General features: G+C 41.4%; 7 protein-coding genes across 8 annotated transcripts; 4 read left to right on the top strand and 3 right to left on the bottom strand.

The window, feature by feature from the left end:
• Positions 1–66: 66 nt before the first annotated feature.
• LOC135164566 (protein dispatched) lies at positions 67–5,043 on the top strand. Its single transcript, XM_064125033.1, has 2 exons — positions 67–660; positions 877–5,043. The coding sequence occupies exons 1-2, from the start codon at positions 523–525 to the stop codon at positions 4,117–4,119; spliced, it is 3,381 nt and encodes a 1,126-aa protein (XP_063981103.1). The 5' UTR covers positions 67–522; the 3' UTR covers positions 4,120–5,043.
• Positions 5,044–5,198: 155 nt separating this feature from the next.
• Positions 5,199–7,966, bottom strand: LOC135164568 (targeting protein for Xklp2-like). The gene is made up of 7 exons (XM_064125036.1): positions 7,601–7,966; positions 7,437–7,521; positions 7,126–7,231; positions 6,871–7,011; positions 6,045–6,731; positions 5,730–5,888; positions 5,199–5,656 (listed from the first exon to the last, which is right to left on the bottom strand). The coding sequence occupies exons 1-7, from the start codon at positions 7,821–7,823 to the stop codon at positions 5,483–5,485; spliced, it is 1,575 nt and encodes a 524-aa protein (XP_063981106.1). The 5' UTR covers positions 7,824–7,966; the 3' UTR covers positions 5,199–5,482.
• A 334-nt stretch (positions 7,967–8,300) lies between these two features.
• LOC135164848 (uncharacterized) lies at positions 8,301–10,232 on the bottom strand. Its single transcript, XM_064125559.1, has 4 exons — positions 9,783–10,232; positions 9,612–9,693; positions 9,387–9,521; positions 8,301–9,267 (listed from the first exon to the last, which is right to left on the bottom strand). The coding sequence occupies exons 1-4, from the start codon at positions 10,052–10,054 to the stop codon at positions 8,485–8,487; spliced, it is 1,272 nt and encodes a 423-aa protein (XP_063981629.1). The 5' UTR covers positions 10,055–10,232; the 3' UTR covers positions 8,301–8,484.
• A 387-nt stretch (positions 10,233–10,619) lies between these two features.
• LOC135164847 (Bardet-Biedl syndrome 1 protein homolog) lies at positions 10,620–13,319 on the top strand. The gene is made up of 5 exons (XM_064125557.1): positions 10,620–11,056; positions 11,139–11,316; positions 11,389–11,598; positions 11,781–12,509; positions 12,583–13,319. Exons 2-5 carry the CDS (start codon positions 11,140–11,142, stop codon positions 13,210–13,212), a joined length of 1,746 nt encoding a protein of 581 aa, XP_063981627.1. The 5' UTR covers positions 10,620–11,056; position 11,139; the 3' UTR covers positions 13,213–13,319.
• Positions 13,320–13,457: 138 nt separating this feature from the next.
• LOC135164846 (uncharacterized) lies at positions 13,458–17,262 on the top strand. 2 transcript variants are annotated; one of them, XM_064125556.1, is made up of 4 exons: positions 13,458–13,966; positions 14,120–14,654; positions 15,039–15,565; positions 15,684–17,262. In XM_064125556.1, exons 2-4 carry the CDS (start codon positions 14,126–14,128, stop codon positions 17,250–17,252), a joined length of 2,625 nt encoding a protein of 874 aa, XP_063981626.1. In that variant the 5' UTR covers positions 13,458–13,966; positions 14,120–14,125; the 3' UTR covers positions 17,253–17,262. The 2 variants fall into 2 exon arrangements, with proteins under 2 accessions (XP_063981626.1, XP_063981625.1); XM_064125555.1 differs by having other exon boundaries at positions 14,970–15,565.
• LOC135164850 (uncharacterized) lies at positions 17,243–19,289 on the top strand. Its single transcript, XM_064125561.1, has 5 exons — positions 17,243–17,351; positions 18,163–18,215; positions 18,326–18,531; positions 18,599–18,941; positions 19,022–19,289. Exons 3-5 carry the CDS (start codon positions 18,415–18,417, stop codon positions 19,219–19,221), a joined length of 660 nt encoding a protein of 219 aa, XP_063981631.1. The 5' UTR covers positions 17,243–17,351; positions 18,163–18,215; positions 18,326–18,414; the 3' UTR covers positions 19,222–19,289.
• Positions 19,285–21,238, bottom strand: LOC135164849 (F-box only protein 28). Its single transcript, XM_064125560.1, has 3 exons — positions 20,735–21,238; positions 20,398–20,646; positions 19,285–20,232 (listed from the first exon to the last, which is right to left on the bottom strand). Exons 1-3 carry the CDS (start codon positions 20,837–20,839, stop codon positions 19,510–19,512), a joined length of 1,077 nt encoding a protein of 358 aa, XP_063981630.1. The 5' UTR covers positions 20,840–21,238; the 3' UTR covers positions 19,285–19,509.
• Positions 21,239–21,365: the final 127 nt, after the last annotated feature.

The raw sequence follows: 21,365 nt of genomic DNA, 5'->3' as shown, positions 1-21,365 counted from the left end.
CTGGAGTCATTACTAACATTTATTTGCAACCCCCCATCGACTAAGTACATCGTGGTGAACTTCGCTTTGTCCAGTAGAGGGATTCATTGGCATGTGAGCCCCGGAGTTTTAGTGCAGTTCTGCTTGTTTATTTATCCATTCCGACTACCCCTAGATAAATAATAGTTCGACTAGACATATCTGCAAATTGACGCTACAAATTAGATGTTACAAACTAGCCTACACTTCTGAATCATCAAAGATTCGGACGGCAGTGTTTTTTTCGTATGTGAGCTTCCTCAAAGTGATTTATCATCCTCCAAATTTCCGCTAAAATTATTGACTGTCAATCAACAAACAACAATTTCGCGCAGTTGACAGTATGAAAATCATCGTCACCATGTTTACCCAAATTTGTCAGTTTTCTTTTGCAATCAGTGGATCATCATTGTTAGCTTCTATAATTAGTCCTCAAGGGTGCACTTTGTTGCTATGAATAGAAACATAGGTGTTCAATAATCGTGTAAGACGGGTCATTGAATCATGGAGATTTGGTGGTTCTCGAGGGTTGTTGCTCACCATCCCTATGCCATCCTGGCGGCGGTGTTTGTGCTATCATCAACATGTTTAATCGTCCCATTGGCAACTAATAAATTCCCAGACTTCTCCGATCCCCAGTTGGTGAGTACAATAATTGCTGGATCAACTATATCCACGAACATATGTTACAGAAACATCTAAAGGATTCAATAGACAATTTTATTAGACTTCTGTTGTCCTAAGAATATTTGAATAGAATACATTTTCAGTAAACCAGTCACTAAACTCTGCCTCGACTTACCAAAAAGTTCAGTAAATTTTTTCATCGTTTATTATAAAAAATGTCAATTCATCCAGGGTTTCGAAGCGAGAGGTACACCTCTAGCCCAACGCCTGACCGCTTGGTACAATTTGATGAAAGCCACCGGTGCCCGAGGGGAGCTCACGGACAATCCCATCGAGTACTATAATTACCTCTTTCAAGCATTGAAACAGAATTCAACCGAATCCTTCAACCGGACCCGTACGATCCCCGGCATTCTCCGCAAAAAGCCCAAGAAAAAGAACAAAAAGAAGGGAAAGAAAAAGGGCAACAATTCCACAGCCATCGCAGACATCGATGACAACGAAGACAAAGACCAGTGGAACGAATTGATAAAACTCAAGCAGAACAAATCACTCACTGAACACGAAAAACATCGTCATCTCGATGATGCCTTCTTCTGCAATCTTCCCAGTTCTGCGTATTCCCGAGTGATCGTTGGTTCAGATATCGGAGGAGCTAATTTATGGTCTCGCAAAGGCGTCCTGGCGCAGTGTCACATAGATGCAACCTTGAGGGCGAATCCCGAATTTTTGTCTCTCTGCGAGAGAAGGTCTATGAATGGCCCTAATAGCAAAGAGTGCTGTCGCAGCTGGTCACCAGCCAATTACGTGGCATTCCTCTCGAATCGAACAACATGTCTGCAAGTGACCGAGAAGGATCTGGCGAACGTTGAGGAGCTCCTCAAGAGATGCGCTTACTATTACAGAAATCGTCGATTGGCTCCAGATTGCGCTGAGGATTTTAATTGCCAGAAGCAAGTGCCACCCGAGTGCTACGCCCACAATGCTCCATATCATCTGCTGCACTACCTCCTCGATGCTGACTTCATTCCGCCACACGTATCAGTGAATAACACCAACTCAAGCCTCAATTTGGCGATGATTTTCATGCCTATTGCTGCTAGCTCTGCAACTCTTGGTTTCTACAAAGACATTAGCACTGTGGAATTGTCGTACGGGAATTTCAAGGTCCTCGGCATGGACTTGGGACTGAAGAGCACACTGTTCGATAGACTATTGGTCTCAGATTCATTTTTACTACTCTTTGGATTCTCCTTCGTCACGATATGCATTTGGGCATACACTGCGTCTATGGTCCTCACCGTCTCGACGATATTGGCGGTGATATTCAGTCTTGGAATATCGTACGCTGTATATACACTGGTTTTGAAGATTACGTTCTTCCCATTCATGAATTTGTTGGCTATCGTCGTCGCAGTTGGAATTGGAGCTGACGATGCTTTCATATACTGTAAAGTGTGGACTGAGGACAAGCAACAGAAGGTGGCAAACGGTGGTCTTACGAGTTTAGTCCAAGAGACACTGAAGCATGCAGTTCCCTCGATGTTAGTCACGTCACTGACGACAGCAGTCGCCTTTTTCGCCTCCATTGTAAGCAATGTAACGGCCATAAACTGTTTCAGTTTGTTCTCAGGAATGACAGTAATCGCCAATTTCTTTCTCATGGTAACCTGGCTCCCAGCCAGTGTGGTAATCTCCGAGCACTGTCGGTTTGTAATCCTCTCTCCTGCGAACTTCCTAGTGCGTAAGATAATACGCCCCTTGCGCATCTCCATGGAGAAAGTCTCAGTGGCTTTCAGCTCGATCACCTCCCGCATGGTGATAGGACTACGTTGGCTCTGGCTGTCATCCCTCGGTGCTATCGCCGTGGCTGCAGGTATGGTGGTGTTCAATTTCCCGGGGCTTCGTCTCCCAGACACCCCCAACTTTCAACTTTTCGACGCATCCCACCCCTTTGAACAATACGACTTGCAATACGCCCACAAATTTCTGTTCGAAAAATCGGAAATGGGAGAAAGCGCAGGATTGCTTCCCCTGCGCTTCATCTGGGGAATAAAACCAGTGGATGACGGTGACTACCTGGACCCCTCATCCCGAGGAGGACTCGTCTGGGATGATACGTTTGACATCTCGAACCAGCAATCCCAAGTCTGGTTGGAAAAATTTTGTCAGAATCTTCGCGCCCAACCCTTCTACCACGAAACTCTTGGCCCTCTCCTCCCCAACTGCTTCATTGAATCCTTCAAGAACTGGATGACGAGACGATGTGAGGACGTGATAGATACAGGAATTTCCAAAGCCCCTTGTTGCGAGGCGAGCAAGTACCCGTATACTCCATCGGTCCTGAGAAAGTGCGTTGCAGAAGCGAGTGCCGATCTCTACAGAACCCCGAGTTATCTCTGGCAACGAGGGGGCACCGTGGCAGGAGGGATAAAGTACGACAAAAACTCGATGAAACCCACCCCTCAGCATCTGGCAGACAACAGCACTCTCCCCATGCCTCTGCCGAAAATAATGGCCCTCATAGTGGAATACGACAGCAATTACTCTTACAGTTTGTCATTTGCTGAGATGGACAGGTTCTTCAGTCAAGTCGAGGGCTGGATGCAGAAACAGCTGGAGTCCGCACCACCAGGAATGAAGAACGGTTGGTTCGTGAGCCGGTTGGAGTTTTACGAACTCCAGAGGACGCTCTACGAAGGCACCCTTTGGGCCATGGGTGTTTCCATGATTTTAGCTCTGGTTGTGCTGGCCTTAGTCACATTAAATCCTCTCGTGAGTCTTTATGCCATCATAGCCATTGGTGCAGCTATTCTAGTCTCCGTAGCTGCACTTGTTTTACTCGGGTGGAGGCTGAATGTCCTTGAGAGTGTCGCTGTCTCCACTGCTATTGGATTGGCCGTGGATTTCTCTCTGCATTACAGCGTTTCTTATCGAGCTTGTGAATCAGAGAAGAGAGTCGATCGAGTTAAGAGAGCTATTGAACAAATGAGCGGCCCAACTCTGATGGCAGCTATTACCAGTGGTGCATCTGGTGCTCTCATGCTTCCATCTCAAGTGCTGGCGTATATTCAGATTGGAATTTTTTTGCTTATCGTCATGGGAATTAGCTGGGTCTATGCAACATTCTTCCTGTGTCCTTTGCTCTCTGTCATCGGACCATCGCCACATTTTGCCCAATTCCGATACCCCAGCATTCAGAGAATCCTGTCATGCTTTAGGGGAAATCCTAAGGATGATACTAGGGCGATCGATAGGAAGTGTAAGGTGAATTGGCGGAGAGGCAAGGGACGGGGAATGCTCTCAGAGCCTACGTTGAGTAATTCCAGTACAGTCTGTCAATTGCATTACACTGATATGGAAGTGCTGGGAACGAGGATCAATGCGGTAGAGTCAATGCCACCATCTCCCTCCTCTCCGTTGCTCTGTTTGGAACCCAGCCTGATCGAGAATATGAGTGCAAGGAGGAAATGAAATTTATTCGACGTTTTATTCATGTTAATGTCCCACCTTCTTATTTGCCTCCTCTTGTCCCCAATCTCGTTTTAAACAACTACTTCTCGAGAACTTAACAAAAAAATCTCTGAGACAATTTTCGCGAGCTTCTTCCAGTCTCTCGTGAAATGATTCTGACAATGGAAATCATCCTATCATCTTAATTTGTATAATTAATATTTTTTTAGGGCTAATCGTCGACTAAGTGTAATTGTGATAGGGATGGATTATGTTGTGTCAATGCGCTTGCATGTCAATCGTTATCGATTGGGGTATAATAATGGAATTTTATCGATGGTAAACAGCTATATTAATTGTTGATGGTTAGCGTAAGGCTCTAACTGCTGTGATCCGTAAAATAATTGTTAAGAATAATGACCTGGGGATATTCGCACAATACTCAGTGAATTTATAAGCAATGTTATATCGATAAAATGGCTGTAATGTCATGAAATGGATGAATTAATGTTTCTAGACTCAACAGAGAGCCTAATGAGATAGCGGTATTATTATTCAGACTGAAGTATTATTATGTTGAGGAACTGTCCTTAATTATTTGATCTTATCTACTTCGAATGGTGACAATAAGAAGTTTCAGATTCCCTAATTTTCTCCCATGTGGTATTTTTGTGATTCCTGATTCCTCTAGATAAATATATTAATCCATTCCAGTTAGTTATATCTGATGTATATTTTTTTGTCGAATGTGATTGCAATTTTGTAAAAATATTAAAGGCACCCCAATGACAAATTATAGTTTTAAGAATAATGTCCATGAAGTAATTTGATAATACATAATGTTCGATGAATCAAGTCTATAGTCTTAAATTAAGGAATTGCCAATGGCCATGACTGTATTGTCTTCAATATTGTACTTAATAAATATTGAAATTTTTTAGTATACTTACGCTTTTTTTTACTCCCCAAGGGTAGCTGTACTTACTCCTTTTAAAATTTCTTGCTTCTGGAGGGAATTGTTTGTACGTGAGACGTGTTTTCATTACAATAGAAAATTGCAATAAAAGACCAGTTGACTTAGATAGAAAATAGGTATTAGATTCTCGAAAACGTTATGGCAAAACGATTATATTAGAAAGATAATGTAAACATTGGACATAAACTGAAAAAAAAATTTCATGACAGTAAACAACTGTCTCGTCCGGAAGACTAATATGAAAATTAAAACTTCAAGAATATTATGGGCTAATGAAAGTTGTGATAAAATGATTCTCTCGTGTAGTTAGTCTCAGACAGACGCGCAAGACGTACACTAGAATATTTTACCTTTGCCTGAACTGTTTGTCACCAATATTCTTCGCTGATCTTCCTGTTGCTATCTGAATCAAGCGCAACGGCGGCGTTTGACGAAGATAGGCATCATTGGCTCAGTGAGCGGACGTTTCTGCGCTGGAGGTAGAATATTTTTGAACTGTGGCACGGGTCGTGCTTTGAATAGGGTCTGCTTCCGTAATCGAGCATATTCCTCCTCCTCTCGAGCTTGCCTGGCTGCCGCCTCCTGTGAATGCGTCATTTAATGAGTTGAGTTGAATGACAAATTAGTATGCAACCCGTAAAAGTGATGGATGTACCATTTTTTTAATCTCCTGTCTCTGACGTTCTCTCTCCTTGATTTTCTCCTCGAATTGCTGTCGCTCACGAGCCCGTTTGGCAGTCATCAAGTCGGGCCCTTTTGGAATACCAATTTTTCGGTGTGGAAGAGTTATTTGGAATGGCTTCTGCTTCTTCTCCTGAAGTTTTTGAAAGTCATTTATTATTTTGCTTAAGAAAACTGAAAATTCTACAAATTCTACGAAGGGATTCCATCTTTTTTAGTCTTATGGACCGATGAATTCCAGGTTTCCCTTTGATATAGTCTAGGATTATAGGAAAATGCAGCTGTTCACCTGGACTGAATGAAGTGCTGATTTTTCCCCGTCCTGGACATTGCTGGAATGTCCAGCGCCCTTCTCAATTTTCACTCCCTGAACATTGGAAAGTGTATCCGTCGATTTCTTCCACTGAAATGGATTTGATACATTCTTGATTTTTATTTGTGATGAGAATGGGTTTATCAAAGCTTTGGCTGCCTGTTGAGACTGAACAGTGGTATTTTTTTTTAAATACAAGGGTAACAATTTGGATGTCTGTTTAACTTTCTGCGGAGAGGCCTGAGATGTCGCAGATTTAGTTTTTGACTGGCCCACGGATGGATTGGCTGCAGTTGGAAGTGCTCGAGGCTGGGGCAAATGAGTTGCACTTTTTGTTTTCAACGGGACCGCAAATGGATTGTTAGCAGTTCTCGCTTTCTGCTGAGATTGAACCAAAGCCGTGGCACTCTTGGCCTTCTGCATAGATGGATTTCCACTGGGTTTCTCCAGCTTTGGAGGCTGGACTGCCATTTCAGATTGTTCAGCCTCTTCTGCTTGATTGCCATTGACGTCTGTCTTTCTTGGAACTCGGATTATTTTTTTCGGTGTCGCCTGGAGTTTTGGTTCATTTGCAGAGTTATTGATGACTGCTGTCGACCGCTGATGAATTTTCGGTGCTGGTCTGGCTTTGAAGGAATGATCAGACATCCTGTCACTTAACATCTGCAACAAGAATGAGAAACATTATATTAAAGGTGGGAGATAAAATTTTTTATAGATTTTTGGAAGTATTCTGGAAGACTCATTCTTTCAAATGTTTTCAAATGTTCACTAGAGTAATGCCATTAGAATAATATTGAACCTTGTAATATGCTCGACGAGATTCTCTTCTCTCTTGATTCTCCTTCTCACGCTGCTCGAAACTAAAGGGCTTCACGATGGACGTCCGACGATCATTTTTGGATTCATAAGCATCGAGACTCTCTTGCATTGGTTCAAAAGACTGCATATTTAAACAGAAAATATTTTTGCATACACTCGACTCATTTGCTAAATAAGTGATAATCTCTACCTACCGCACAGGCTGACATGCAGCTTTTAATGATTATTAATTTACCTGGAAGGCCTCGTTCTCATTGGCATGTGGATCGGCGACCAAAGTCTCCTCTTCAGCATCACTATTTGTCTCCACAATGGCCGATATGGAACAAGACTTAAAGGAGCTGAGTAAAGTCAAGGAATATTTAATAAACAGCGGTCTAATTGAAGCTGGGAATAGCGGGATAAAATATGTGTATTCAACTTGGTCAGAAAAATCCACAACTCAAAAATGGAGATATCAATTGAGCTCAACCGATTGTATCATAATTTCGAACAGAGAGACATGATCGCTAAAGTTATTAAACAATTTTTTTTTCAACTATTTACCTTAGAACGTCCATGGTTCCATCATCCATTGGCAACACCATCTCCTCCTTCCTCTGGGGCGATTGGCAGTCAGATTGCCTCCTGTCTATTCACGCACCAGAACCGAAATTTTTATTCCCAAAAATGTATTTTCTTATCGATCATCAAACTCCAATCTGACTTACCAAAATATGAATCGCGAGGTCCACCGGGCGTCCTTTCGAAATCCACGAATTTCGGTCCCTCAATTGAATCCCAAGGCGACGTCGCTTTCTCATAGCGATTGGATTGATTTACAGTATTACGATAAAGCTGCTGAGTTACATCGTGATTCAGCCATGATCTTCTCTCAGAATTATTCCCTGATTTGGAAAAATTGATTGGTGTACTTGTTTGAATCTGATTCATCGCTCCGCCTGACTGAACCAGCGATGCAGTGGATTGAAAAACCGAGTGATAATTCGGGTTTTAGGGTGTGTTCAATGCGGAAACGTTGAGACCTCACTGATTGTTGAGCCATACCATCTTAATTGGATAACGTCGTGCTACGAACTAATTTACGCCAGAGACAGTGAATATGTAAACAATCACTGAAGGTGGCTTTTGTTATGGACACAGAGATGCGTCCGAACGTTCAATTTTACCGGGCAATACGTATTAATATATTCATGATACTCGATTAATCAATAAGGATAATGACTTTGTACTTGAGTTAGTGAGGAATAGAAAAAGAGTAGTCACTTTATGTACAGTATAAATTTATTTTTTACTCTTATATACAGCCTACATGAATATTACATTCATTTCAGATATAAAAATTTCCCTTAAAATTTCCATCACAATTGTGAGCGCATTCAAATAAAATACAGACTTTTTTTCGTGTTAGTTCATTGTACGATAATAGTATATTCTTTTCCAAAATTCCATAAATTGAATTGGAATATCCATTAATTTTAACATTTGAAAAGTCAATGTATAAACGCGGTCACGCGAAATTTTTTTTTTCGATAAAAGTGCGCTTGTCGTAGTTATCAATTCAACTACACATGTACATATATCACATGAGAAATCAGGACCATCGAGGACGTTTGATAAAGTCAGGCAACATCGGATGATTAGCTGGTCGCTTCATTACTGAGCCATTGGGCGAGTTAGGCAGTGGCACTGGCTTATGTACCAACGATTTCCGTAGTTCACGCACTGCTTCTTGTTCGTAATAACGATTAGTTGCGATTTCCATTTTCCGAACAGTTTCTCGGCGACGTTCTTTTTCTTGCCTCATCTCTTCGAATTGACGACGTTCCTGGGCTCGAATGGCAGTGGATAGTTGCGGACATCTGGGGACTGTAATTGTATGCCTTCGTGGAGTCCCTTCCACGGACTTTAAACCCTGCACGATAGGAGGACTTTTTATGATACCAGAAGTGGTAAGTGTGCCGAATTTTCGTTTGAGCGAGGATTTGACCTGCGGAGAGTTCCCCGTAGTTTTATTTAATCCTTGTGATGGTAATGCACGTGCACTTTTCGCCGGAATCCTGAGAAGCCGAGATTCTCGTGAAATTTGTGAAAGACCCCCCGCAGGTTGGCTCGACCTCGGTGGACTAATGGGCCGGAAGACATTGGATTTTGCGTTTGGAATGGATTGTGATCGTGGTGTGAAAGCTCCTGTAGGTTTACTTGTTTTTTGTGTGAGACTGGGTGTTTTTACACTTGTTTTTGTCGTAGTTTGTGCCACTTTTACTTGAGGTGATGAGTTTTTCGCAATAAATTTGGGGGGTGTTAGGGAGACAGGCTTAAAGTTGGGCATCGGCCTGGCTTTGAAGGGCTGTGGGCCTGCTCTCTTCGCCAGTAACTGAAAAAATATGACAGATTAAATTTCGAAGCATTCATTTTTCCTGGAAAACGAAATACATATTTTTTCTGCAGAGAAAATTTTCTTCTCGTGCATTTATAAATAGCAAATATAAATACCTCATAATAGCTTCGACGAGCCTCTTTTCTTTGACGATTATCTTCTTCACGAGCTAGGAAACTGAAAGGATGGATTTTCGGCGTGGGTTTCTCGTCAGATATGGAACCCTCAGGTGGTTTGACGATTCTTGCTCTCTAAAATTAATTAAATTGGGAAATTATTGCATGATCGAGGAAAAAGGAATTGGTCCAAATATTAGAGATTGCAAATATGAATTAATTTACCTTTACTGGCGGAGGCTTAAGGGTAGAATCATTCTCCTGTGAACTGGCATCGCGAACCTCAAGAGAACAGGCATTTAGTGATCTGTAGAAAAACAAAAATCATAAAATCACTGAATAACACACAGTTTAAAACAGAAATAAATACCACAGATTTCTCGCACAATGACTTACACAGTGATATCCAGAGAAACATCAACCGAAATTTGCATGCCCTCATCTTTACCACGTTCGCAAAATTTTTCATTATTAATAAAGTGTTTGATGCTCTTCGTGTATTCCGGCGCGGAACTGCGATATCGACACCAAGAATCTCGACAATTATCTTGATTGACATCCCAAAATCTCGGCGATTTTTCTAGCTCATTGAAAATTAATGATGCGTTGGGTTCGAAAATATTTTCCGTTGTGCTGTCTGGTGATTGATTGCCCGCGTTCGGAGCCATTGATGACAACTGATGATTATTCCACTGCCAGGGAAGAATATGCACTGCACTCGATGTTACTTTCTTGAGAGGAGTAACGAGACTGACGAATTCTCCCGCTCGTTACTCCTAGATAATTATTCGTGTACAATGACATGAACTACGTGCGACCTTCAACCGATTTTAATTGCTGTCAGTGACCATTGGGTTTAGAGAGGGAGAGGGGATGAGGAACCTTTCAGGCGAGATAAACCTTTCTTAAATACTCGAAATGTGGGTACGATAATGGGGTGGGTCGACGACTGACCAGGTCAACGATACAGGTATGATGTTGAGACCGGGTGAATGAATGACCTATGCATTGCCCGAAAGACCCTGACAAATGAGGGATTATCGGGGGTTTTCAGTTTAAAGTTCAAATTATGAAATTACGGCACCAATAAATGAGTAAAATCGAAGTTTTCCAGAACGGAATGTTCCTGGAATTGTTGGAGGGGCAGGTCGGAAGTTAATAATAAAGAAATATTTGAAGAGAGAATTTGACTGAATTTATTGGGCTGTAGAAAATCATAATACATAGTCATCGGAAAAACCGAGGGACTTTATTATTTAAGATTATCAAATCTGCAATTGAATCTCCATACTGAACCGTTAGAAAATATTTTTTTATTGAAAAATAGAAAGTTTATTTTTAGAGGAAGATTCACAGAAAAATTAAAAATTTCAATTTTTCCAATCCCGAATAATTTCTGGTAATGATTTATAAAAATATAATTTTCACCGCAGAGCGCGTTGCAACCGAATCACCATAGTTACAACAATCACAACATTTACATGTGTACATTCGATATGGAGTGGACACGGGGTTATTATCAATGTCACTCGGTGAAACATGAAAATGATAGAACGAATCGGAGGGAAAATTCGATGAGACTCTTATCATAATCCTAATTAATACTGTGATAAACAAATAAGTCGATGACGATGAATCCGTGAAGTCACCAAAACAAAACCGACAATAAGGTAATACCTGTACACTATCAATCGTTATGTGTGATTCTTCGAAGACGAGTGGAATAAAATTTTCCGTTTTGTATTCAATCAGGATGGAACGACCTGTGGGCTCTCGGCTGAGCACCAGCCGATGGCTGGACGCCGTCTGGGAGCCGAGTACAAACATGCATGTTCTTCCTGGTGGTCTCGACATGCTGGATGTGTCTGGTGATAACGAAGCTAGATTAATAGTCACTGATCTGGGATCAGAAACCACGGATTCTGCAAAAGTATGGGCCTTCTCCATTTTCACTACTTCATTATGTTTGTCCCTTCTGCATTCTTGGATAATTTTTTTTCAGATTAGAGTATACAAGGGAGCCGATCAAGTCACTGAACATAACATGATAGAGCCACCCTGTGGAGTGGTTGGATTTTATTCCGAAAACGGAGAGACGAGATCAGCAGCGGTTGCTGTCGGTGCTGGGTCCAGTGTATATATTTATAAAAATATGAGACCGCACTTCAAATATTGCCTGCCCTATTTAGATGCCCATCCGAAGGAAAGAGAGGTAAATAATGTAAAAATTATATTTCGGGATCCGCGATGAGGGTAAAATTCAGTTGGAAGGGGCAATATCTATGGACGTTCCCTAATTAAGTGTTTCTTTAAATAATTGAATGGATGCTCATAAGTCTCAATATTTTTGCCTGGTAACTGAATTCAACATACAGTACTGTTTCGCTCTACTAGATATGGCATAGAGCTGGTTTGGATTTGGATTTAAATGTACTCTCCCTCCGTGATGACCTCGAACTCCTCTTCAAGGAATTAGGAGCTGCATTTATCTCGCCTAGAACCATAAAATTTCTGTCAATGGACGAGAATCTCCGAGTCGAATTTGCCGAGCAATACCGTCGTCTCCCCCTCATCCGCATGAATGCTGTTTCCACCATCGGTTTGATCCGAAAGGATTCGTGGAATGACCCCGCCAGTAGTTGCATAATAGTGGGTACTGAGTCTGGAGAAATGCTGATATTGCATCCCAGGTCATTTTCGCTGGTGGACAAGCACCACCTTGGCTGGGCACCAGTTGCGGTGAGCAGCACTGGCCTCTGGTCCGGCGATGGTCGGATATTTGTGGTTTCCAGAGATAGAAGAATAGGAGTGGTGCGAAAAGGATGGGATACAATAAATCTGTGGGAGAAGTTACCAGCCCCTGCTGTTGCCATCTCCACTCTGACTTGCGATGGTGCTGCAGTGGCTTTGATGGATGGTACATTGTGCGGATTCTCCGGGAGTGGAGTTAAATTGTGGAGAATTCATCTGCCGAGCTTTGTACTGGATCTTACGAGTCTTCCAGTTCCGCAGACGGGACTTTCTTTACTAGCCGTCAGTGTACCGCGCTCTGGTGTTCTCATTTATGATGGACAACATCATGTGGATACGATCAACATGATGGAATCAGTGTCAGCAATGAAGGTGAAAATTACAAAAAAATAATAATCCCAAAAATTGTATTTAAAAATTGTGCTGCGTGTTTGCCTTGTTTTAGTATGGTCGCATGGGACAGGAAGAACGTGCAATGGCTATGGTAACAATACCTGGTGGTTTGGCCGTCAAAATATTAAAGAGAACAGCAAATTTTTCGGCTAGACCTGGTACATCTAATTCTATCACCGAACGGGGACAAGGTACATTTGTAATACCGAAGAAAACTCGTTTATTCGTCGAGCAGACAATCAGAGAAAGAGCCGAGGCGAAGAAAATACATAATACATTCCAGCAAGGATTTCTGCGGTTGAGACTGACGGTGGCAAGGAAAGCTCAACAGGAATTGAATTTGGGGAAGGAACCCAGCGCCAATCCCATTACCATTGAAGCCAGTGTTCTGGGTTTGGGTCCAACTTATGTCTTGCGCACTATCGTGACAAATTTGTCTGAAGAACCTTCGGAACCGTCACTTTTCCTTGTCTTTAGGGGACCAGAGACTATTATAAAACCGAGAGTTGTTGAATTACCGTTGCTACCTAGTGGTATTCCAATTCCTGTTGTGGTAAAAGCTACACCTACGTCCGCGGTAGCTGAAAAGGTTCAGATACTGCTATGTAGGAAAGGAAAAACTAAGCCAATTGCCAGTGCCAGTCTTTTGCTGCCACTTGCAGAGCCAGACATTGAAGTGTAAGACAGCATATGTCATTTGAATGGTGACTTAAGCAAGTGGTAAATTATGTAATTGTAATTGTGTGATCTGATTGTGATAATGTGAATATTAAATCGTTGTATAGTTTATTCTCCTTTTTGAAAATCGTGGCGGCTTCATCGTCGGTAACTCCGAGGTATTGTAAGTAGTGACCTATCTGTACTACAGGCGGAACTCTCATGTTTACTCAGTAACTGTACTGGAACTCCTGGAGCAAAAAGCTCCCCAGCCCAGTTAGCCACGTTCTCCCGTGGTAATGTTTTACCGACAACTACATTCACTATCGTAGTTCATGCACCACCGCTACGAAATTCGGCGGTTGAAGCCGCTTCATAAGCGTCAACACTTTTCCCTATAATCTCTGGTCAAACTATTGAAAAATATTATTTTGTATCTGTCAGCCAACCTCCTGTTGTATTCTCAACTATTTTTATAAAAATAAATGAGATACTAACGAAAAAGTTCAAGCTCAGTACAAACGTGTAAAGGCGCGGTACAAACGATAGAATTAATTCGTTTTGCAAACAACAATCACTTGTCGGCTATCTACCTTCGAATTGACATTAGATTTGCGAAAGTTCTAACCTGAAAATTCGACATCCATTGTTTCTTGGGCGTGCGACATTCTTGTTGCTTCATTTGCCGGATCAACATTGTTTCTATCATTGACAGAAAAGGAAAACTACTCACACTGGATGAGCTTGATTTTCAACGATTAATGGCTAATTGAACTAAGGTAAATACTCGTTTTTGGGCTCTGGAACAGTTGATTCTGACGTCCATTGTCTGAGCCTGCGACGCTGCTCTATAAGGCTTAGCTTATAAAATTTCGAATATTTTTCCGAAATATAGTCCTTAAGTAGAATTAACCGTAGTCAACTACATGTAGATTGTCATGGCGAATGGATATCCAAGTGCTCCACGTCTGTCTGTGCGAGACAGTTATGACGACGAAGAACTGACAGATATCGATGACGAGGTTTTCATCAGGGATGGGAAAAGAGATGGAATTCTCAAGATCAATGACGAAAGTGGAGTGAAAAGGCCCCTGATGGCCCCGCGAAGGAAGCAAAAATTGGGCCATCTCCAGACTCCCCCTTTAACATTCAAAACCTTGCTCATCCCGCTGTGCTACGGACTGATGGCACTGGTGGTTCTACTCGGACTGATGTTGCTCTGTGTCCTGACCATCAATATCTTTCCGGTACCATTCGGCATGCTGAAGAATCTTTTCTCTGGAGGAGTAACCCTGGAGGTCACCATAACTAAAGTCAGCAGAGAGAATGAACCTCTCCCGTGCACATCCCTGGCCACTAGTGTTGTTTGGATGAGGACGATGCCAAAATTAACATCAGAGGCCCCACTGAGGAGCCTGGATGTAAATGGCGATGGCATTGAAGACATAATTCTGGGGTTCAGCACAGGTGCATCTCGAGAAACTTCATTATTAAAGTTATTCATTATTTTTTATGACTATATGATTTATTATTTTCGTTTTTATTGGTTGCAGATGTTGAAAGAAGTTTGTTTACATTTATTTCCGTTCTGTCGCTCATCAAGGTGATTATTATTTTTTTTAAGTATCGCTTTGACTCAGTCATTGGCTTATTTGACATGAAATACCGCAGGTCATTCTGTCTCTTCAATTTTAGTTTGCTTTGATCGGAATTTCTGATCTTTGCCATTTGACTTTTTGCCAATTTTTTGGAGAAATGAATACGCTTTTGAAATATTTTCAGGGCTGGATGCATTAGATGCCCCAGAATTCCTTTGTAACCTATACTTTGAGGGTCAAATTCCATGCCTAGGTGGAGTCATGGCTCTGGATGGAAAATCCGGAGAAACTCTCTGGACTCACTGGGCAAATCACGCAATTTTGTCCATTGACTGCACCTCTGACTTCACAAAGGATGAAATGAAAGACTGCATTATCACAGGACGAGGAGGAATCCTCCAGGCAATCGATGGTAACAATGGAAAGACTCTCTGGCAGTTGCCAGCTCAGCAGTACTCCATCGCAGACGAGAAAATTATTCTCAATGTCTACGATGCGAGAAGTATGACTGATGTCAATGCAGATGGAATCAGCGATGTCATTGTGTCGCACACAACACAAGCTGGTAGATTACGATCAAGCAGAGTGATTCTGCTCTCTGGCAAAAATGGAACGGTCATAAAGAGTATCGATTTCTCGAAGAGGGAACAATTGTTCATTGCTCCCCAGGTCCTGGTCCATCCAGATGGCGAGATTATTTATATCTTGTCTTCATGCACACCAGATCAATCGGGAGGGGTTTATATCATCACACAACATGATTTGTTGCATGGAAATTTGGTAAATGAAATGATTTAGGAAATATGTTTCTACTATTGAATATTATTTTATTGATTGACTAAGCCCTGGATAGATTATTTTCATAGTCGAAATTTGAGGGTTCAAATTTATTTTGCAGAAACGAAAAAGACAATTACAGCAGGGTCAAGGCAAAGGAGTCCTCCTTCCTCCAATCCTAGTGGACTTAACCCTCGATGGAACTGAAGACATCATCACAGTAGCTCTAGACTCAACCATAACAGCCTACAACGGTCTGAACTTTCAACCTATTTGGAACTACACAGTCGACCAGTCTGAAGTGATAAGTATCCCAATACCTGGTTATTACGACGATGACAATATTCCTGACATAATGGTGAAGCACCAGATAGGCCCCGGATTTCCCGTCTACTATTATTCCCTAACGACGATTCTAAGTGGAAAAACGGGTCAGCCTTTCTTGGAGACTCCCATCAAGGACAACGCCAACGGTCAGATGTCAGGTTTATCAATTTCAGTCGATGGCCTTGGAAACGACTGGTTCCTACACTGGTCGGCCAACTGTATGGACCAGAATGTTAACGAGAACATAAACGAGAAGTACAGATTTTTGAATGGACAAACACTTCTGTCTCAAAGCAGAGCTGATCTGTGTAAATTAAGATTTAATACGAGTTTGAGTATGAGACTATCAGCGATGAGTCAGCACGTAGGTCCACCTGGCCAGAGCATTTACTTCTCCGACGATTGGAAAGCAGTGGAATTGAATAACTCCATTGATCCCAGGAAGGAAACCGAGAAATATCTTTTCTCCAGAGATAAGAATATCCCAGGACAAGACGAAGCCCCTTTACTATCTCAGAGATCTCCGAGAGTAAAAATTGGGGAAGTGAAAACTGACATTTTCAAGAACCAAGGGAATCAGGGACAAGACGATCAGAGTGAGTACGTGCTAAAGCCAGATGAGGGAAAGGATTCTGAAAATTCCCTTCTGTTCAACGAACTTCCAGGGTATAAGAAAGAGTTAACCAATTTCGCCAATCAGGAGTGGAATTCCAACTTTTGGAATGTTGCCATGGATCCAGATTCTCCCGCAGATGAGATGAGATCTAGCGATGAAAATAAAGAGTTCAGTTACTTGGGACAGAGATCGAAGAGATGGTTAATTCCGATTAAACCGAAGATTCATTTAATGGACATAAATAGAAGAATTGAACGGAGGCGTTCGAACAGACGGCCAAAGCGAAGTAAATCGGCGGAGGAGAATGGAGAGAAGAATGTGCAGAGGCAGCCACCAACCGGAATTTTGTTGCCTTCGTTCGCGAAAGACGATAAGACGACTTCAGTTGATCTGATCTTCTCGACTTACTGGCTTCCTCCCTCTGAAGTCTCCCTCGTTTTACTTCAACAGGATCTTGAGTGCATAAGATTGAGGGAAGAGAAGATCATGGAGAAGGTGGAGCTGGACGAGAGGGAGAATATCATTGCTGGCTGTCTGGCTGAGCGAGGGGTCAACTACAAATTATACAGAGAAGGTTTGGACAGAGAGAACTCAAGACTCGCCCTGGGGCAGATGACGATTTATAGGATGAAGCTACAATGCATGTGCCCTGATGATATGTTGGAGGGACAATCCTGCAAAAATATTTCCATGCATCAGAGCTGGCCAGAACACTTGGGTGTTTCTGGGAATGGATACTTTAGTTAAACTGTTCATCAATTTTTTATTCATTAAGGATTGAAGACCTCATTATGATTCAATTCGTTCCAATTGGAGGGATCGATAAGCTGTAGCTGCCCTATTCTGGTTAGTATTTTTATGAATAAATTGAGATGGTTCATTTGCCAATTGAACCAATCTTCATTACGTTTATCAATCGATTTATAACTAATCCATTTTAGTCGTTCATTTGTCATTTATCATTCTCATTTGATGGCAGGGTGATCACTGGAGAGATTAAATTATCAATTGGCAGAACAATTGTTAAATTTAATTTTTTTCTACTAATTGTCAGTAGCTCCCAGGTCTTTCATACGTGAAACAACATCATGTCATCCCTCGAGATAAATAAATTGACATGTTAATGCCCATAAATGTGTGGATCTGTACTCCAGATGCTGGTGAAACGTAAACATAATCATAAGTATCTTGCACCTCAGAATGAACGTTCAAAGCACTTCAATATTTTATGATACTACCCATAACTGATGTAGTGTGAGTTCTATTTATACGAATATATTAAATCGTATTAACTTAACTGATATAATGACGTACTGATGGTTCCATTGGAATGTATATAAAATTCTGTGATTATTATTTTATGTGCTTGTAATAATGGGTGATTAATAAATATATAATTGGTGTATATATGAAGTCTCTTTCTTTACATTCTTACGGAGAGTATCAGTTTGATCAATAATAGTTACATTCCACGAGTTGTTGAATGCTTGCCACATTCCTGAAGACGACAGAGAATTTCAGTTTAACTTATGTACAAAAAAATGCAATTGCATAATTTTGATAAAATCGCTAGTAGCTTCAGTAAGACAGAGCCTGATGATAAGCCCATTAAGAAGAAACCAAAGAGTAAAACTAAAGGAACTCAAACGGATTATAGGGAGAGCGAGGCACAGACTGATCCGTGGGAACCGCCTTTGCGCATACCTCCAGGTACACTGAGAGTTCCAGATGATTATTACGAGATCATTAGGATGAAATTTTTGGTTCCATTTAATTATGATAGAATATTGAGGGTTTCTGAAGATGTTTATTTTCATCAGGTGTGAATCCTGAGATCCTGACTTTCACTGATCTACGATGGAACGATGGCCTACCCGTTGGAAAATATGAAGTTGAGAAGATTAAAAGAATGAGGAGGAAACGAGCTTGGCAGACGTTATTGTCACCCGTAGATTGTATGAATCAGAAAACTCAAGAGTTTATTATCAGCATGATTGATCAAGAGGAGTGGGCTTTTAGGGATAAAGTAAGAATTTATTTTTGCCAGGCCATTATTTGTGAATGGGAAATCATATGAATTCGTTTTATTAAAGGAACTGCAAAGAATTGCAGATTGGAAGCTAGCTGCTACGAAGGACCTCCTGGAATCGGTGAATCAGGCCCGAGAATTACGACTCGCTGAGCGTTTCGATAATTGTGGAAAATATCTGAGAGAAGTCCGTGAGAAGAGAATCGAAGATATAAAAAATGAATTCCACCGAAACATGCGAAAACTCACGGGAAAGTATCGCGAAAAAATGTCCACAAGTCGTTCGGATCCTCAAGAATATTTTTCCGCAACGAAAGTAGAATCCTACGTGAGATATGGATTCGAGGACGAGCTATTGAAATCCGGAGAAGATTCCGAAGAGATAACGATGAATGGATCCCCTGAAGGTAATCCACTCTAGTCCAATTTGATCTGAAATTTCAATCGCTATGGCACCAAGTGAATGACTATATTTCCCCTATCACAGATGAGCAGAAGTCCAATCTACTCTCCACATATTTATGGAACAATCCCCTGAAAGAAAAAAAGGTACCATCTCGTAAGCCTGATGAGCTATGCATCAAACAGACGAGGTGGACAGATGATGAGCTCAAAAAGCTTCATGAAGACCTCAAGAATATTCGACTCAATGGCAGATTCAAACCAAATCATACATCAACGAAATAAGTTAGCATGCTAGATTGATGCCGCATTCCTCTACAAATGAAACAAAATGATAAGTTAATAATATTAGGATACAAATATTTATTCGTTTATAATACGTTCCTCGGCACTAAAAAATCTGTTCCACTGTTACGGACGCCAAGAACTTAATTTCCAATATACATCATATTAATTTACAACGATTTATTTAAATGTCATTAACCTAATGTATATTTTTACACGATTAGATGATTATGATCGAGATAGGATGCAATTAAATAATAACAAAAAAAATCATCGGCTCCATGATTTTTACTTGTCAAGAAGTTGTGACTTAATATATTCTTTGAATTTGGCATCTTGAGCATCCATCGACGGTTTACGCTCGACAATGAGTTTGCGTTTCTTCGCCTCAAGATCCTTATTATCACCACCACGTTTCATCATATCAATACGTTTGCGTTTACAGCCTTCAATGCTCTCTCCCTTCAGTGGTTCCTCCCTGGAGCGACTTAGTTCAGCAGTCAAATCCCCAATTGTCTGTTCCCACTCCTCGAAATGGCGCCTCATTTCCGCTATCTGTTGCTCCTGGTCGTGAATTTTTTTAGACTGCTCTTGCAATTTTTTACTCTGCAAACGTATCTGACAGGCCTGCCTCTTCATCCTCAGTCTTATTTTGCCTATTCTACCTAAAACACTTAAACACGATTGTTTGTTTTTCCTTGTCCTCAGGAATAGCTTCTTAATTGTGCGATCCCAATTGTCACGGGTCACTGAGTGATGGCCATAGAGGCTCGATGTGGGCGACGTATTGTGATGAGATATCATGAGACTGCCCCTGGGCAGTTCATAAGACCTTACACCACTGACCATTGACGTGCAGACACTCTGTTTCAGAGCAGGGAGGATTTTTTCGTCGAAGTGCTCCATTGCCATGCTGCTGATGTCCCTGAGTTCCTGGAGAATCTCGTGGGCTCGTGGTGGATATTTCGTGTCTTTTATTAATCGAAGTACTCGGAGAATTTCATCAATGACCTAGTGGGGAAACCAAATTAATAATCATGCCATTAGAGGACCTTTCTTCTATTGTGTCAATAATTGTCAGATCCTATCCAATCAGAGCCTCTTCATCCAGTACTTGGATATTGTCCAACTTCTCTAGTATTCCAATTGAAAGTCTACACGAAAGTATTTACTCACCTTTCCAGGGATAAAACAGCACAGATGTAAATTAACATATTTCATAAAAGTCATGGACAGCATCGATATGCGTGTTTCTATGGCAGTGAGGACATCACAGTGTCTAGCCAGGGGATGATTCCTGCGCTCTGACTCTCTCCTGGGCAGCTGACTCTTCACAGTTCTCAGGCATTGTCCGTGATACTTCTCCATGAGACTGAATCCACGATTGAGCAGTTGCTGGCATGTACGATCAAAATGTTTACAAACCTGTGCAGGACATACGCATTTGTAGTTGTATTTGTATTCATCAATAAAAAGACAGAACAAAATAACCCTAAATGGTGGAAATACTCACGATCCGATTGCGAGCCATCTCGTCGTATGAAAGATTTGATAAAATAGTCTTGAGAACTACCTCAGGCAGCTCGATGAGTAAAATCTGGCCCTGTTCGTATGCCATTTTAATGTGCTTGTCCAACCTGGTCGATCTCTCAACACAATTAAATCCAATAAAATTTATTCAAAAGCTCCCGAACCATAAAAATCTTTCTATCAATAAAAAAAACAATAGAAGGAACTTCAATACTCCAATATCACTCTGAGAATTCGTTGTTCAAACAAAAACCACTGCACCCACTGTTGTGTATTTTGGCCAGCAATTGTCACCACGTTGTTCTCTCAGGACAATCGAGTGAATGTTCCTTGTTTCCAAAACACTAAAATACGTAGTAATTCATTCGCAATTACGTCTGTTGACTGCTGCTTCCCTTTTAAGTGATTTGCGTGACTTATATATTAAATAAGTCTTTCTGCGTAACTTAAAGCACGCAGGGAAAAATTTACGAAGCAAGGGGCCCTCTGACGGCTTTAGCGGAAGTTAGGGGGTGGCGGAAATGAGTAGGTTAACACCCGCCAAATACAAACAAAGGGCAATCTATGCGTGTTACAGTTATTTATTGATTTTCATGAGTTACTCACTCGCAAAC

Source organism: Diachasmimorpha longicaudata, chromosome 7, assembly GCF_034640455.1.
Source record: "Diachasmimorpha longicaudata isolate KC_UGA_2023 chromosome 7, iyDiaLong2, whole genome shotgun sequence".
Lineage (NCBI taxonomy): Eukaryota > Metazoa > Arthropoda > Insecta > Hymenoptera > Braconidae > Diachasmimorpha > Diachasmimorpha longicaudata.
Note: the sequence above shows the minus strand (reverse complement) of the source record. Positions and strands in the feature narration are given on the sequence as shown.

Coding starts and splice junctions, on each gene's coding strand:
- LOC135164849 (XM_064125560.1), bottom strand. CDS start 20,839: ATGGCATACGAACAGGGCCAGATTTTACTCATCGAGCTGCCTGAGGTA. Junction 20,647..20,734: donor AGATGGCTCGCAATCGGATC/GTGAGTATTTCC, acceptor TGTCCTGCACAG/GTTTGTAAACATTTTGATCG. Junction 20,233..20,397: donor GCTGTTTTATCCCTGGAAAG/GTGAGTAAATAC, acceptor TTTCCCCACTAG/GTCATTGATGAAATTCTCCG.
- LOC135164848 (XM_064125559.1), bottom strand. CDS start 10,054: ATGGCTCCGAACGCGGGCAATCAATCACCAGACAGCACAACGGAAAAT. Junction 9,694..9,782: donor GTTTCTCTGGATATCACTGT/GTAAGTCATTGT, acceptor GTTTTTCTACAG/ATCACTAAATGCCTGTTCTC. Junction 9,268..9,386: donor CTCGTCGAAGCTATTATGAG/GTATTTATATTT, acceptor ATATTTTTTCAG/TTACTGGCGAAGAGAGCAGG.
- LOC135164846 (XM_064125555.1), top strand. CDS start 14,126: ATGGCGAATGGATATCCAAGTGCTCCACGTCTGTCTGTGCGAGACAGT. Junction 14,655..14,969: donor AATTCTGGGGTTCAGCACAG/GTGCATCTCGAG, acceptor AAATATTTTCAG/GGCTGGATGCATTAGATGCC. Junction 15,566..15,683: donor ATTTGTTGCATGGAAATTTG/GTAAATGAAATG, acceptor TTTATTTTGCAG/AAACGAAAAAGACAATTACA.
- LOC135164850 (XM_064125561.1), top strand. CDS start 18,415: ATGAGGAGGAAACGAGCTTGGCAGACGTTATTGTCACCCGTAGATTGT. Junction 18,532..18,598: donor AGTGGGCTTTTAGGGATAAA/GTAAGAATTTAT, acceptor GTTTTATTAAAG/GAACTGCAAAGAATTGCAGA. Junction 18,942..19,021: donor GATGAATGGATCCCCTGAAG/GTAATCCACTCT, acceptor CCCCTATCACAG/ATGAGCAGAAGTCCAATCTA.
- LOC135164566 (XM_064125033.1), top strand. CDS start 523: ATGGAGATTTGGTGGTTCTCGAGGGTTGTTGCTCACCATCCCTATGCC. Junction 661..876: donor ACTTCTCCGATCCCCAGTTG/GTGAGTACAATA, acceptor CAATTCATCCAG/GGTTTCGAAGCGAGAGGTAC.
- LOC135164568 (XM_064125036.1), bottom strand. CDS start 7,823: ATGAATCAGATTCAAACAAGTACACCAATCAATTTTTCCAAATCAGGG. Junction 7,522..7,600: donor ACCTCGCGATTCATATTTTG/GTAAGTCAGATT, acceptor GTGCGTGAATAG/ACAGGAGGCAATCTGACTGC. Junction 5,657..5,729: donor GACAGGAGATTAAAAAAATG/GTACATCCATCA, acceptor ACGCATTCACAG/GAGGCGGCAGCCAGGCAAGC.
- LOC135164847 (XM_064125557.1), top strand. CDS start 11,140: ATGGAACGACCTGTGGGCTCTCGGCTGAGCACCAGCCGATGGCTGGAC. Junction 11,317..11,388: donor AAACCACGGATTCTGCAAAA/GTATGGGCCTTC, acceptor ATTTTTTTTCAG/ATTAGAGTATACAAGGGAGC. Junction 11,599..11,780: donor CCCATCCGAAGGAAAGAGAG/GTAAATAATGTA, acceptor TCGCTCTACTAG/ATATGGCATAGAGCTGGTTT.